At 41.9% G+C, this 16,606-nt stretch overlaps 1 protein-coding gene across 5 annotated transcripts in view; it reads left to right on the top strand.

Moving 5' to 3' along the window:
* Positions 1 to 15,848, top strand: part of LOC123763146 (collagen alpha-1(I) chain) — a 118,927-nt gene extending 103,079 nt beyond the window's left edge. For 4 of the 5 annotated variants that reach the window (XM_045750105.2, XM_045750107.2, XM_045750104.2 and 1 more), the window contains 3 exons: positions 2,619 to 3,055; positions 8,890 to 8,937; positions 10,596 to 15,848. In XM_045750105.2, coding sequence (XP_045606061.1) covers positions 2,619 to 3,055; positions 8,890 to 8,937; positions 10,596 to 11,591 — 1,481 coding nt within the window. In that variant the 3' untranslated portion in view covers positions 11,592 to 15,848. The remainder of the gene's footprint in view (positions 1 to 2,618; positions 3,056 to 8,889; positions 8,938 to 10,595) is intronic. The other variant, XM_045750106.2, reaches the window with a different exon arrangement.
* The last annotated feature ends 758 nt before the right edge of the window (positions 15,849 to 16,606 follow it).

The raw sequence follows: 16,606 nt of genomic DNA, 5'->3' as shown, positions 1-16,606 counted from the left end.
CTATATGATTTCCTTATACAAGACTAATGGCAGTTCTTATGTTGGCCTATGTAGCATATGCCACTGATGATATCATCTTGGTGTGGGCTTCAGTGGATAAGTCTGGCATGATATCAATTCTCAGGTCTTTCTCTCAGATTCTTGAAGGTTTTCATCTCCCAAATGGTAACTTGTATCCGGTCTCCTGCTCCTTACCCCTAACTTCAGTACTTTGCATTTGCTCGAATTAAACTCTTAATAGCTATTTGTCGAACCATTCCTTCAGTCTGTCCAGGTCATCTTGTAGTCTCGTGCATTCCTGTCTAAATCCTTCTCTTAATTTTAGCATCATCAGCAAACATTGACAGGAATGAGTTATAATCTCTGGAAGATCATTTACGTCTTATCAAAAACAGGATAGGTCCAAGTATAGAACCCTGTGGGACACTGCTCGTGATATCTCGCCATCCTGAGACCTTACCCCCCTCGCAGTAACGCTCTGCTTCCTATTGCTTTGATACTCCCTTACCACTGGATCATCCTGCCCAATTCTCCAACTTACGCACTAGCCTCTTAACCCTTAAAGGGCGCTTGCCTTAACCCTTAGACCGCGCATATTACCGCACACATTGGGGGCCTGGTAGCGAAAAATATTTGAATTATGTAAAAAATAACTTAAAAATATTAAACAAAGGCGCTTCTCACTATGAAAAGTGAATATTCTTTTCAACTTTGTCATCTCAATTCTCAGTCCTAGGCTTTTCAATTTGGTATCAATGTGTTTGCAATAGAATTCTCTAGAGGATTAAATGCATATAAAGCCCAAAAGCCCGGTGAGAATGTGAGAAAGTGAGAGCGTGTTATCCACGAGCGAGCCAGAGCAATAAAATGTGTACACTTCACTTTGGACATCTCAATTCTCGTCTTAAGTCTTTCATTTTGGTATCATTGTGTTCGCAAAAGAATTTCCTACAGGAGTATGTAAATATAAAGTCCAAAAGCCCGGCGTACCATCCACAACAAGCAGTGAAAGTGACAGAGCGTTACCCCCGTGAGCGCTAATAAAGAGCAATAAAATGGGTATTCTGTTTTCAACTTTGTTACCTCAATTCTGGTCCTAGGACTTTCATTTTGGTATCAATGTATTCGCAACGAAATTCACCACAAGAGTATATGCATATAATGTCCAAGAAATTTCCGAAAATGCCACTACTGTTGCCGCACGGAGGACTCAAGTGCTGAGTCCTCACTGAACTTGCCCGTGTTTTACGGAGGACTCAATGCTGAGTCCTCACCGAACTTGCCCGTGTTTTACGGAGGACTCAATGCTGAGTCGTCACCGGGCGAAAGTGTTAAACAATATAAACTATTGGGACCATCTCAGAACTCAAAATTTACTCTAGAAAGTAAGAAGAAAGGGGTATCACATATATGGAAGATATTACAAGGCCAGGTCCCAAATTTACATGGTAAAATAACAATATTCTATAGCACACAATATGAGAGGAAATGTAGAATAGAATCAGTGAAGAGCAGAGGTGCCATAAGCATAATCAGAGAACTCTGCATGAACATCAGTGATCCATGGCTATTTAGTACCCTCCTAGCAAGCATTTAGAAATAATGGTGGAAAAAAAGTGGTCTTTTTGAAGAAAAAATTAGACTAAGCTCCTGGAAGAAATGCCAGACCAGCCGAGTTATAGTGGATATGGGGGCCTGTGGGCTGCTCCAAGCATCAGTCTGTTGGACCAGTTAATCACACAACCTGTCCTCTTAAAAAGAACGTCGCTTTTGGCCGTTTGCCCGTATGGCCGAATTTGGACGTAATTTGAAAATGAAAAAAAAATGAAAACAAATTTGGAATTTTTTTTTTCAACAACAGTAAGTTAAGGGTCCTCTGATAGGTTAGGTGGGCAGGAAATTCTTATAAAGTTTCAAAACGTTATGAAAAACGTTAATTTAAAGTGTCCTCTTATAACCTCTGCGCGTAGGCAGGACGACTCAAACAGAAAACGGAACAGAACGTCACTTTTGTGAGTCGATTTCATTTCAAATTACGTCCAAATTTAGCCATATCGCTCATACGAGCCAAAAGTGACGTTCTTTTTAAGAGGACGGGTTGAATCACAAGTCAAGTCTGGCCTCAATCTGGAAAAGTGTAGAGGAACTCCCAAAACCCCTCTCCATGTATGGTCCAGGTAGTAAGGGATAAGGTTAGATGGAATCAAGAGTGGTAAGAATGAATTTGTTTGGCATAATTTTAAATGACTGAAAGGAAGCACTTTATGCTGAATTGTATGAAGCCATGGGTATGTTTTGTTAAACTATAACTGTCTGGATTATACATGTTGCTGCGTGTATAAACTGTGCAATTTGTAAAACATATATGAACTGTTGCTGCATTCTGTGCAGTATGCATGGTAGTGTGGAAGGTACTGTCAATGGATATGACATCTTTTTCATTTTTTTTTAGCCCTTTCTTGTATAACTTAACAAAAAAAATAATGTGCCTGCACTACATGAGAGTGGGAACAGGTAATGGAGAGAAAAATGCATTAAGATGTTATCTTTTGTTGTACATTTAATGATATAATGTGGTGTTTCTCTTACCAATATAACATGGTGTTTCTCTTAACTAGGTGCCATGATGAGCCAGGGTGGTCAAATAATTGGAATGCAACGTCCACCTAATCAGATGATGAACATTATGGCAATGCAACAAGGCCCATCCATGCAAGGTGGCCCTGGTATGCAGGGGACACCAGGAATGCAACCAGGACCTGGCATGCAGGGCGGACCTGGCATGCAGGGCGGACCTGGCATGCAAGGTGGACCTGGCATGCAAGGCGGACCTGGCATGCAGGGCGGACCTGGCATGCAAGGCGGACCTGGCATGCAAGGTGGGCCTGGCATGCAAGGTGGACCTGGCATGCAGGGCGGACCTGGCATGCAGGGCGGACCTGGCATGCAAGGCGGACCTGGTATGCAAGGTGGACCTGGTATGCAAGGTGGTCCAACTATGCAAGGGAATCCAAGGATGCAAGCTAATATGGTTGCCTTGACTCAACAAGGACAGGTATGTGCTTAACTTAGTTGTAGTGTTCATTTTGACCATTTATAGCAAGCTATATTTAACTGTTTTAGCTGCTTCTGTATAGAGTACTGTAATGTATTTTGTATTTTTGCAAAATACGATAATGTATTTTTTCTGTTGGTGTGAATACTCTACTAATTGTTTGTCTTTTGCTCATGAGGAATTTTGCTTATTGTAAAAATAAATGGTTGAATCACAACCCAGTTGATAGTTTTTGACCAGGAAGGAATAGGTTATGGTAAATCTGTATTGCATTGACTCCAAGGAAGACAGTTTTAAGGGGGTTTAGGTTTACTAATTAATGTTATGACTATGAATGTGGACAGTGAACATTCTCTACACATTTTGTAAGTTTTTATTAATCAGACTGTCATCATTTTTGCAATTATTGTCTTGTGCTTCTCAAAACTAAGATCTTCCAACATGATTACTTTCAGATCTCTCCATTCCATTGTATAGTTATTCAAGGGTTGACTGTTTTGTTTTGTTCCAATTTTAATTAATTTTACATAGGATCAAATATTTGCTGTACCTTTTGTGAAATCTTCTCGGGAAAGAGCTCTAGGGGGTTAGTATCATACTTAGGGTGAATAGGTCATTTTATATTTAGCCTCTACCCTGAAGTTGCCTGGAGTCACTGCCCCTGCAGTCCAATCTCTGACAATGTGTCTGGCCTACCTTGTGGCTACCTTGTGTAGCTTCCGGAGATCAACGGTCCCACGGCCCGGTCTCACACCAGGCCTCCCGGTTGCTCGTCTGGTCAACCAGGCTGTTGGATGTGGCTCCTCGCAGCCTGACATATGAATCCCAGCCAGGTTGATCGGGTATTCTTTGGAGGTGTTTGTCGAGTTTTGTCTTGACCACTGTGAGAGGCTGGCCAGTTATGCTCCTTACGTGTAGCGTGATAGTGTTGAAAAGTCTTGGGCTCTTGATGTTGATAGAGTTGTCCCTCAGCAGCCTGAAGAATACAAAATTTTATCTTAAATATAACGAAATGCCCCTTTCTGATGGTGAGATATCCATGCTGTACATGCTTACTGTAATGTTGTCATCAGTGTCCTTATCACTCACATCTGCTGATTGTTTGAGGTCTTTATTGGTTAATGAGTGAACACCGTGCTCCAGTGCAGTCCTTATCAAATAATGTGTTCTGTATTTCATCCTCTTGAGTGGTTTTTCAACCATGTGACCGATGGGAGACCCTCAAGTGCAAAAAAGTGCTATGAGCCCCCACTGGTCAAGCGCCTTAAAGCAATATGTGCAGTGCATGGGTTAAAGTACTTGGGACACCACGTGTTGCCTCTTTGCCTCCTACTAACACGTAGATAATAATGAATTAATCCTTCAGCTCCCTGTGTGTGTCTAGTGTACTCTGGTTTGTGCACTTGTCCATATGGCATGCTGCAAGTGCCCTGCATAGCCTTGATTTTGTGGCTCCTCGAGGCGATTGTCTTTTGGCAAACATCCCCTGTGCCTGGGTGTCCTGTTTGACTTCAGGCCCTGGCAATTTCCCTGCTGTGTTTGTGTGCTTCTCCTTAGATCAGTCCATTGAATCTGCTAACAATGTTTACAAGTTTGAGGGATGTTCATCAGCATTGCTTCTTGGCAATGATCATTCTTTCTCTCTGCCATGTTGCCTGTTGGGTTGGCATCACCTATGACCTTGAGTCCTGTGGTGTGTGCCTCCAGAGTCTATTTTATCTGATCCTACTTTTGAAGTGGAATCTTATCAGGCAGCTACCACATTATAGGTAAGCTTTTCTCAGTGTTCAGCATTTGGAGCTTCATGCTCATTTGGATGCCCTAGAGTTGGCCTGTAGTGTATTTAGGAATACAGAATTGGAGGGGTTGGTAAATTCCACCTTGGTTTCCTCCGTACCACCACCTCTTTAACCTGCAGGTGTGGTTTGCCCTGCTTTTGTTTCTCTATCCTCCCTGATTGGTTCTGAAGCATCTGAGGGTTGTGGAGATAGGGCAGGGTTTAGCTTGGCCTTCTACCCCATCTTTTTTGAGGCAATTAAGGCACCTGGTCCTTTCGGGGAATTAAGAGTTTTCGACTTCTGAGCTGTTTTCTTCCATCTCCTTGAGAGGACACCATTCTATCCCAGGCATTAGGTGGATGGCAGAGGGTCAGTCATGAGGCTTTCTTGGCAGGCTCCTGGTGGTATGGGGAAGCCCGATGGACTTTAGTGCCCTCTGTGGAGGGACTTTTGCTTCAGAGGGAGAGGATTTTTCATAACTCTTAAATATACAAGTGTGTAATTTGTCTGCAGCCCAAATTTTTTAATTTCTATGTGCCTTACAATCTTCCAGATACTGTACATCTTTCTGTAGATTTCTGTCTTTTCAAATTTCGCCTTCTGAGGCTCGTGGGAATATTTTTTGGTATTTATTTTTGTGGATTTGAACCGTGCTTCCTTGTTGGTCCCAGTATCTTACGAGTTAGGATCTGCCTTGCCTTTCTGGCTTGCATTACAATGTTCCAGATTCATCCTGGCTGGCAGGCAATGTTTTCCATCAGGGACCTGGCATGGATTCTGTTGTTCCTGTATGCTTGATTGCTGTGAGGCGAGTAACGTTTTTTAGGTAGTTTTGGGCAACTGAATCTATTTGTCACTTGACAACTGCTTATTGGCTTTAGCTTTGTCCAAGGATGTAGGCAAGTAGCAACTCTACATACAGCTGCCTTTGCTTTCTGGAGCCCTTATTGTGGAGGACCACAAGGCTTGTTCTCACTTTGTGACGATCTGACATGCCATCCTGGAGCTTTTTACTCATTGGCTGCAGGAGGATGTGGATTCGCTTGGCCTGTTGCTGGGTACAAAGAACTTGTTGCTCGCAGTTTTGGCTGCGGTGCCCCTTGCTAAATGGTTCGCACCGATACAAGTGGTATCCCTCGTTTACGATCGGAATCTGTTCCCAGAGACGTGTCGTTAACCAAAAATTCGGCAACCAAAAGCAATTTTCCCAGAAGAAATAATGAAAATTGAATTAATCCGTTCCACAACCCTTAAAAATATTAACTTAAAAATACATTTTATACTGAATAACACATTTTGTACTAGCTACAATGCAGCATGTATATCTTATATTGAATGAGGACTCTTTGTTGGCATATGAACTGGTTGTGTCTCACTGCTTGCTTGTCTTACTAAGAATCTGTCTATAGATACGTGTTTTTCCTTAAGTTTTAACACTTGTCTGTAGTGAGATATCACATTCTCATATGAATGATCTCTTGTTTTTTCTCTATTCGTCATCCTCACAACTATTTTCTTAGGTTGAACTTTACCACTGACTTTCTTGGGACCCATGGCGTGATATATAAGAACTTTTATGTAAAAAAAAAAAAGCAGGCAAACGGTGAAATTCTTCACAAGGAATTCAAGCGCGGCTGCGGTTGTCACTTCGCGGGATAGACATGTAAACACACTGAGAGTGCCTTGCCCCACATCCCCAGCACCTTGTGCTCGTTTGACCCATACGCGTACTAACAGACGTCGTCTTCCAAGTAAACCGTCATACACCAATTCAAATTTTATGACGAATTTGACGTTGTCAACCAAAAAATTTGTACTCTACGGCAGTCGTCAACCGAGGTTCCATTGTACTTGATGAGAATAGTGGTAGTGTTTTAATTGACCCACTTATCTGTCAGCAGGCTGTACTGGTCCAGTCTTTAGATTCTGCCTGGTTCTTAGCTCTTTTGTCTTGCTTTCCCTCTCGCCTCTTTCCAAAAAATGTTACTGTTCAATTCCTTTCCATGCCTGCTACATTTTGCAGGCCTATCAATCAGATGTTGGTTTCTCTGGGTTCTGTCCCTTGTTTACAGAGGCAGATCAGTAGGGCTGAGGCCGCACCTGCTGCTGGTTGGGGTAGATTATCAGTGGAGTCGGATTTCTGGGTCAGTTACGCTATCTTTGTTTGGTTCCTCTTCTGCGGAAACTTACTGTTCTTAAGCATCACAGAAGGATGATGCCCATCGTGGTTTGTGCTGATCCTTTCACTGTTCAAGATATAGGGAGCCGGTCGGCCGAGCGGACAGCACGCTGGACTTGTGATCCTGTGGTCCCGGGGTCGATCCCGGGCGCCGGCGAGAAACATTGGGCAGAGTTTCTTTCACCCTATGCCCCTGTTACCTAGCAGTAAAATAGGTACCTGGGTGTTAGTCAGCTGTCACGGGCTGCTTCCTGGGGGTGGAGGCCTGGTCGAGGACCGGGCCGCTGGGACACTAAAGCCCCGAAATCATCTCAAGATAACCTCAAGATAACCTCAAGATAACCTCAAGATACACACATGGAAAATACTGGAGGGCCAGGTCCCAAATCTACACAGTAAAATAACGTACTGGAGTGAACAAGATGGAAGAAAATGCAGAATAGAACCAGTGAGGAGTAGGGATGCCACTAGGCACAATCAGAGAATGCTGTATGAACATCACAGGTCCACAGTTGTTCATCATACTCCCAGTGAGTATAAGAAATATTGCAGGAACAAACGTGAACACCTTCAATAGAATCTTTCTTCAAGACATGCTGGACCAAGTGGGCTGTAGTGGATATATGGGCCTGTGGGCATCTCCAAGCAACAATTTGTTGGACCAAGCTCTCACAGGTCAAGCCTGGCCCTGGGCTGGGCTTTGGGAGCAGATAAACTCTCAAAACCTGCACACAGAAATAACATCACATGAGACCCGTGGGGACACTAAAAGCCCCGAAATCATCTCAAGATAACCTCAAGATAACCTCAAGACCAGAAGGCATGGCAGGATGTATAGAATACCCCCATTGAAAAGCAGAGGTGCAACAGGTACTCTGAGAGAGAACTATCAACATCAGAGGCCCGAGACTGTTCAACACGCTTCCACTACACATAAGGGGCATAACTGCCCGGCCCCTCACGGTGTTCAAGAGAACTTGACAAACATCTCCAAAGGATACCTGATCAACCGGGCTGTGATTCATACGCGGACTGTTGGACGCGGCTGCGTCCAACAGCCTGGTTGACCAGTCCAGCAACAAGGAGGCCTGGTCGACGATCGGGCTGTGAGGTCGCTAAGTCCCGGAATCACCTCATGGTAACCTCCATCCATCCAGTTCTCTCACCATCCATCCATCCAGTTCCCTCACCATCCATCCATCCAGTTCCCTCACCATCCATCCATCCAGTTCCCTCACCATCCATCCATCCAGTTCCCTCACCATCCATCCATCCATCCAGTTCCCTCACCATCCATCCATCCTGTTCTCCTCCCAAATACAATATTCAAGTCCGATCGTCATGGATGACACTGGTAAACTTAAGTACGCCTCGCCCATGCCACCAGGAAACCACACGCTCAGTCAACCCATACGTGTATCAACAAAGTCGCAAGGCGAGCAAAGGTCGTAACCCAATTCGAGTTTTCCTAAGAAATTTAGCTTGTAACCCGAAAAATTTGTAAAGAGGGACGTTCACTACCCGAGGTTCTACTGTACATACATATGTAAATTACTATAAACACTATGCTCACGATGATCACCTGTAAGGCTAGGAATCGCCTCACTGACTATCACACTACTAATACTACTACACCAATGATTGGCTGTTACCCCCACACACATGTATACAACATTCGTTTAAAGGATGTTTGTATTTGAAATATATGTATATACAGTACGTATATATAATATATAAACAAAAATAAAATTCTTTTACACTACACTATAAGATAATACACTGTTGGTGATGCAAGGTTAAACAGAAGTTTGGATTTTTTCATTGATTCCTTTTGTTGTTCTTACATGAGAAATAAAGAACTTATCTTGATATTACAGGCAGAATCAGCTAAGATACAGCAGACGGCTCTTTCAGGTGTCAAAAAGGTAATACTGTAATACAGTTAAGATAAATGTTTAAGTACAGGAAAAATATTTATGTAGATATCGGTGGTTATTGTAAGACCGTCAGTGCTTACAGAGTTCATACCCGCGTATTGCCATTCATCAAACCCTTTACTATTAAAATTGGCTTTGCTTAGATTTTTCTTAGCCCCGAAGACACCTCAAGGTAACCTCAAGGTAGCTAACAAATTAAATATTTTCTTCCTTCTTCTGATGTACATTTTTTTTTCTGGGAGGAGTCCCCTGGTGGCTCCCTGAAGCTATTTCACCGAGATGACTCTCCACTTCTGGATCACATCAGTTGCAGAAATCCTGTTAGGCCTGTCAATAACCACACACACACACAACTTGCTGCTTTTCCCCATCCCCCCATAGAGGTGCAGAGAGCATTGGACTTTTATCATCACTCACTGAGATGGCATCCATAAAGATGGCAAAGACAACTTCAAGGTTCATAGAAAATGAAGCACTGAATGGTGAAATGATTCTAACTACTATTTATGTGAAACAAGTTATTAACTCCTAACTAGTACTGATAGCTGCCACCATTGATTCCTTTTGTTTGTCTATTGTTTTGTTTGTTCCTTGGCAGGTGTGGGCCAAGGGTCCGAACCACCTTGGGCCACACCTCTGTTGGTTACTCCTGTCACTGATACAGTTGTATAAATACAGTGTAGTAGTGCTTTCCGGGTTATCATCCATCGCGGCATGTCCCGCTGCTTCTTATGCTAAATGCTGGTCATGCTTTGGACTTTGTCATGATGGGGCCATATGCTTATGTTTTTGTATATTTTGGTATTAGCCTCTTGTATGTGTATTCTTGCCAGCTTGGTTGTGTGAACTTGGCTTGTTTTGCTCTTTGAGCTACATGTACTATGTGCTCATTTTAGTGCTTCCTCAGCACTGCCAGAATTAGATCTGGTGTGTTCGGGAGTTCAGCCTGTTAATAGGATGAAGAACTTCACCCTAGACAGTTCATGAGACGTTGACTCCTGTGTGGACGCTGGGTTAGGTGCATCTTCGCAAGGGTACACACACTCTTTGTTTATTCTTCATACTGTGGACATAATTTGTAACCACGTTTTTACAGGCTGCATTCAGTGTCTCTCTTGTTTTTGGTGATGCATGGTGCATCATCCTAGTGCATGGATGTCCTGCTTAGCTAGTAGCCTATGGACCCCTAGTAATTCCCCATGCAGGACTTTTGTGAGACCATAATTTGAATTTGCAGTGGTTGTATGGTGCCCATGTCTCAAGAAGCACATCAACAAACTTTGAAAAAAGTGCAAAGATATGCTGCTAAATGACTTTTGTAACTGAAAAAAAAGAGCTATGAGGAGAGGCTAAAAGTGATAAATATCCCAAAGCTGTAAGATAGAAGAAATAGAGGCGGTGATATCGCTACATACAAAAATAGGAACAGGAATAAAAAAAATTGACAGAGGAATTGTGGGAACTGCAACTTCAAGAACAAGAGGTCATAGATTCAGTCAGAGAAGCAATGATGCTGAAAAAATTACTTAAGTTCTCTTTTTGCAAAATCATCTGTCATTAGGTATATTCAGTAATCTGACAGAATTCTCATTTCATAATTTGTAAGGCTTTGTACAGTACTGTATTTACATTATCTTATGTTTCAGGTACGAATGGGCATACACATGAGCCAAGCTGGAGGTATGGGTGGTGCTCAGGTGACCTCTCAATACCCTGGACAACAAGGACAGATGACTTCTATGGGACAGATTCCTACTGGACCTAACCAGATGTTGACTAATCCTGCTGCTCAAGCCAGAAACCCTGCAGCTATGGTTGGTATGACTGGTGCTCGCAGCCCAGCTGCCATGGCTCAGATGAGTGGACCAGGCCACCCCATGAGTCCTGCAAATAGGGGACAGATGGGTGGGGCCAGTCCAGTTAACATGGGTCAGATGAGTGGTCCTGGCCAAGCTTCCAGTCCAGCCAACATGGGTGGCATGGCACACCCACGCTCCCCTGCTACCATGGGCCAAATGCATCCTCGTAGTCCTGCCACTATGAGCCAAGGTGGACCAGCTAGACCACTGAGCAACCCTGGCATGGGGCAGGGTGGCCCAACACGACCCTTGAGTAACCCAGGCATGTCTCAGCAGCAAGGGCAGCAACCAGCACAAACAGCCGCTGCAGCACCAACACTGGGAGGTCAAACTCCTGGAAGCACTGCAGGACCCATGAATCGTGGCTCACCTGGTGGTATGAACCAAAATCCTGGTGGCATGAGTCAAAATCCTGGGGGCATGAACCAGAATCCTGGAAGTATGAACCAAAATCCTGGGGGTATGAGTCAGACTCCTGGGAGTTCTTCTGGCCCTCGACCTGGCCAGAGTCCCATGAACCAGGTACAGCCTATTCAAGGTCCAGGAAGTGGACCACAGGCTAATATGAACTTGAGTAGGGTAAAAGGTGGCCCAGCTGCAGTGAATAATGGACCAAATGCACCTCAAACCTCAGTGGGTAATCAGAGGCCTGCCAATGATGGTAATAGTAGTATACGGACATCACAACCATCAACTCCCAACCCGCCCACCTCTAGTGGCAGTGCACCACCAACAGACTTTGAGTTTGATTTTGGTGAATTTGCATCATTGATAAACGATTAAAGTGGTTTATTGGGCATGGGTTTGGTGCCTCGTGTCAGTGCTGTACATATGATGCATTCCTGTAGACGTGTTATATAGTGTACAGTCTTAATTATTATTATTATTATTTTATTATTATTGTGTCAATAATTATCAGTGAATGGTCCAAGAATTACGAGAAAATGAGTAATGTAGTGTACTGATGAGGACTTGCCATATCATTTAGTCTTACTGCCAAGTATTAAACCCCCATACCACCAGAGAGAGCAGCCATTTTGACATCAGCAGGAGTGCTACATTCCATAATCCCTACACTGGGGCAGATCTCAAGTCTTCACCCTCAGTTACGTGGCAACCACAAATTTTTTAGCCAAGCCCACGAACCACATTTTTATTATATTAGCCCAAGAGAATGAATTATGTACACGACAAAATTGTTCAGCATGCTTTGCTCATTCAAAACCAAAAGACTAAACTTACATTTGGGGTATTTTTTCCATGGGTAGTGGTGTAGGTAAGGACCATGATTTTAACTAAGTGAGGGATAATGTGCCTGATTAGCCACCAGGGCTTGACATAGTTTAGCTGGTTTTTATCATATTTTTCCATGACATGGGCCTTGGAGTATTTGCGTTTTCCTTTTCTAAGATTGTTTTTATTTTATTTTTGTATTGTACTAAAGATTATATAGAATCTATTCGATGTCGTGTATGGCACCATATGTTACTTGTATATAGGTCAAATATTAGTGCATCTTCAAAAATACATGACATCCCATAATTATTTGAACTTCAAGGCCCACTTTGTGCCAAGTCAGTGTACAAAATCTATAATTTGTGACGAACAAATTCTTTTCTTATTACAAAGAGTGTCGTGTATTATCAACTGAGAGTGTTGGTCTTTATATGCCCCAGCAGAGGTGACTGTAGCTATGTACTCATGTAGGCAGTTTTGTAGTTTTCCTAATATTATAAATTAGCATCAGAAAGGAGCATTTTTTATTTTTTATTTTTATTTATATTTTTTTTTTTTTACTGGCTAGACTTTCAATAGCAATCACATTTTCATATCCTCCTTCCTCAGCCTCCACCATTACAATCAAGATTACCATCCCCACCTCTTTGTTTAGTGATGCCATGTGTCCCATAATGCAGTGTAAAGGCACTTGGGAGGGAAGAGCTTCAAATGTAGAACTGATTTGATTAAAGAGTTGCATCATACCATGTAATATTAAAAAATACCTCGATTCTAAATTACTTCTGAATACTGGTATGCATTCTCCCAAGTCCTGGTTATACTGCATGCAACTGAAGTGCAATGGTAAGATACCGAAGCTCAGCATGCCTTATTTTCCCTATTGTACACCTCCATCTCTCTTATCACCACTGGCAATTATCATGATAGCCGTGACTTGTGCTGTGTGTTAGGGCAGTGATTAGTCACCAGTATTATCTTCAAGACTCTGGCACACTCCACTTGATGCTTTACCCTACCATTTTGCCCGAACTGTTGTCTATGCAGTATTAATACGTTTATTTTGTCATATTTGACGAGGATTTTTACCCTGAAGAATTTTTTAGAATTACTTTCCAAAATATTAAAAAAAATATTGGAGATGTAGGCATGAAGAAGCTTCACTTTAACACTGGAAAGAAACACAAAACTGTAAACTATTTTTATATATGACTTGTGCAGCATGACAAGAAAGACATTGTGCTGAACCTACCACACTGCATCATATTCCTGTCAAAATCAGTTCTGTTGGTTGTGCCGTACATTTCTACCATTTTGTACAGTCTTCACCCAGTGATTCTCAGGTATTTTGCAGAGACCCAAACTTCCAACCAGTCCCCAACATATAATTATATATTTATTTGTCTTCTACAACCATTTGCTTTTTTTTTTCTTTTGCCAGTGATCTTGTCATTAGTATTGTTATATTCTTGAATTTAATCAGGGATATGACATTCTTCAGGTGCATTTCCTTCCATATACTTTTTTCCTCTGGGTCTGTACGGCAAAACCAACCGAAAGGCATGAGAAGCCCTCTGCTGTAATCCTGCAACGAGAATCACACCCTGCAGATGTATACCATAACAGAGAATTTAATAGCACAAGGTGTATCCACAGATGGATTGTGTAGCATATCCACCAGTTTAGATGGTGGTAATTATTGGGCGTGCTTCTCACAGTTGTGTGGGTGGCAGTACGGCAGCGTGGACACAGGTCCTTCCTTGAGTGCGTGCTACGTGTTCGCCAGTGTACAAACTGTAGTTTACTAGTCCATCACATAAAGGAATGAAGGGGAAGATGTTGACCTGTCCACCTTTATTAATTTTCTTGGGAATTTTGCCATTTCCTGAAGGAAGTAATCTTTCTAACGAATATAGTAAATTAAAAGAATTCTTTTTATATACAATGGCATTGAAAGTCTCCTTCGAGTAATGTTGCTCTCACAAGGAAATGATTTGGGTCATTACAGGAGCTGCCCTTCAAACGTGCCCATGAATCAGTGAAAACATAGGTTGTGTAGCAAGTATCCTTTTCCAGAAGACATATTTTTAAATGTTTGTTAAAGTTTCAAGTGTACAAATTTAGCCTCTATTTTAAAGGCAGTGTGTTTTCACTGATTTTTGGTCCATAAAGTTTTGTAATGCAAAATTGGAGTTTGTGCATTTGTGACAATAACATTAATTATGAGTTTTGGGGGATTTGAGTAACAGGTGCTTGTTTCCTCCCCAACCCCTTTTTTTTCTTTTGGAGGGAAATGACCCTTAACAGCTAACTCCCAAAAGTCTCATAATTGATGGGCTAATCACAATTAATGATAAACATGGGCATCAAAGCATTTTACTGTTACTACTAGTATTGACAAACTTTGAAGTTGCTGATTTTTTTTAAATCTTTGTATCAGTAAAGTTTGCTTAAAGTTCATAGCTAATTTTATTTCAACTTTGGTACCAAAATGCTGGCATTGTTCCACATTATTTTAGGTGCAATTTCAAAGCTTCATGCAATTCTTATCCTTATTTTACTAAATTTTAGATTAATTTATTATCAGATGTTTTCTATATAATGTGGGTTTCCAATAAGTTGCACAATTAAATTTGATTTAACAATTGAAACCAGAATTTTATTAGATTTTTGTGGGTCTTTAAATACCAGAATATATCTCCCCACATCATACCTGTCAATCCACTTACCTAACCATGCTTTGATTGCCCGGTTAAGGATCAAACCTGAGGCTCTAGTGAAAATTATTTGCAAATGAGTATTATATAGTTGAATTTTATACAATATGATTATAATTGAAAATTTGACTGGTACTATTTGCACATTGCAATTATCTGAGCCACAGGTCTTGTCCTGCTACAAACTTTTGACCCCAGACAGTGCCGCACCGCCACCACGACAGTGTCTTGCATCACCTCGCATCGTTTCATCGAATGCACCCCAGCCACCTTTGAGATCTTGATACAAAAGGGCTGTATATATCATCAGGACTAGATCAGTATTCCTTCATTATGTATTTTGTAAAGCTCTGCCAATTATGGCTATACTTGATGTATTGTAATTACTCCTTGTAAATATTTTCCAGAGGCTGCTTTTATGCAAGCTATGTAACTATTAAATCTGTTTCTACCACAAACAAACTGTGGTGTCTAATGTAATGAAGGTAATGATGTCCCAGGTTTGCCTCCCAAGGAATCTTGTTACACAGCCTGAGTGAAATTAACAAGAGACAAAGGTTGCTGTGGTGTTAGTGTCACACTTGAAAAGTGGCACAACATGCAGTTGAGGAAGTGACTGTTGTGCTTCAAAAATGCAGCAGCCACTCCTTAACCCCGAGGCAATGGTTCTGTCATACTTTGTAAGCACAGCAGCCACACCTTAACCCCGCTGTGTCTTGTTGGCTGGTCACTCACTTAGTAAGAAATGGAATTGTAAATTTGCAGGATGTAGTTTGAAGGGCACAGAACAAGTGTGAATTCATAGGAAATAGCTGTAAGGGTACAGGGAAATGATTGTATTCTAGCACGTAGGATTAGGGGGAGGGCTCCTCAAAGAATGCCACAAAGCCAAAAAAAGGAAAAAGCAGGAAGGTGGGTGCGGCACAATGACCCCCCCTGGCCACACCTGTGACCGGATGATCTCAGCCGAAGTACTTAGGTCACAAAGTCTATTGCTTTGTATCATGTCATTCACCAGCTGACATGCCATCCTTGCAGATATGTAAATATTGTTGTCATTTCAAATGCAATAAAATAGTTTCGGTCATATGGTTTTTCCTTGTATATGACCTTTACAAATTGTTTTTCTTTGTGATTTTCATCCTACACATACACACAGTTCACATTTCCTTCCTCAGGCTTCAAATAAACAAATGCCATTTTGCAAAAAAAAGTATTCGGCATGCCTCTTGGGTATGAACCATTCAACCATTCAATGGGAGACGGTCTTAAGCGACAAAACTCCCACACAGGGAATAGCTCAACTGACAGCTGAAGCTTACAAGGTCTGCTTGAAGCACGTACCTGTGAGGAGGGGCAGAAAGAGGACCACTCTAGAAAGAGAACGGAGACGACTGTACAGGAGAAGGAAAAAAATAACGGAAATGCTTCGGCAGACACAACTATCACAAGCAAGGAAAACAAGCCTAAGCAGGGAGATTGAGGAAATAGAACAAACGTTGAAGCGATCATATGAGTCTGAGGAAATGGAATTGGAACAGAAAGCTATACAAGAGATAAGGAAAAATCCGAAATATTTTTTCACATACGCAAAATCAAAATCCAAAACCTCGACCAGTATTGGACCGTTAATTACAAATGAAGGTACGTACACAGAGGACAACAAAGAGATTAGTGAAATTCTAAGAAGCCAGTATGAGGCTATGTTTAGCACACCAATAAACAACATGAAAGTTGATGACCCAGACAGCTTCTTTATGAATGACATTCAAGCTGCAGATAATATAACGGATATTACCACAAACTCGGAAGACTTTGAAAGAGAAATTGGTAATATGCCTATGC

This window comes from Procambarus clarkii, chromosome 49 (genome assembly GCF_040958095.1).
Source record: "Procambarus clarkii isolate CNS0578487 chromosome 49, FALCON_Pclarkii_2.0, whole genome shotgun sequence".
Lineage (NCBI taxonomy): Eukaryota > Metazoa > Arthropoda > Malacostraca > Decapoda > Cambaridae > Procambarus > Procambarus clarkii.
The sequence above is the reverse complement of the archived record's forward strand: the minus strand, read 5'-3'. Positions and strand labels throughout refer to the sequence as shown.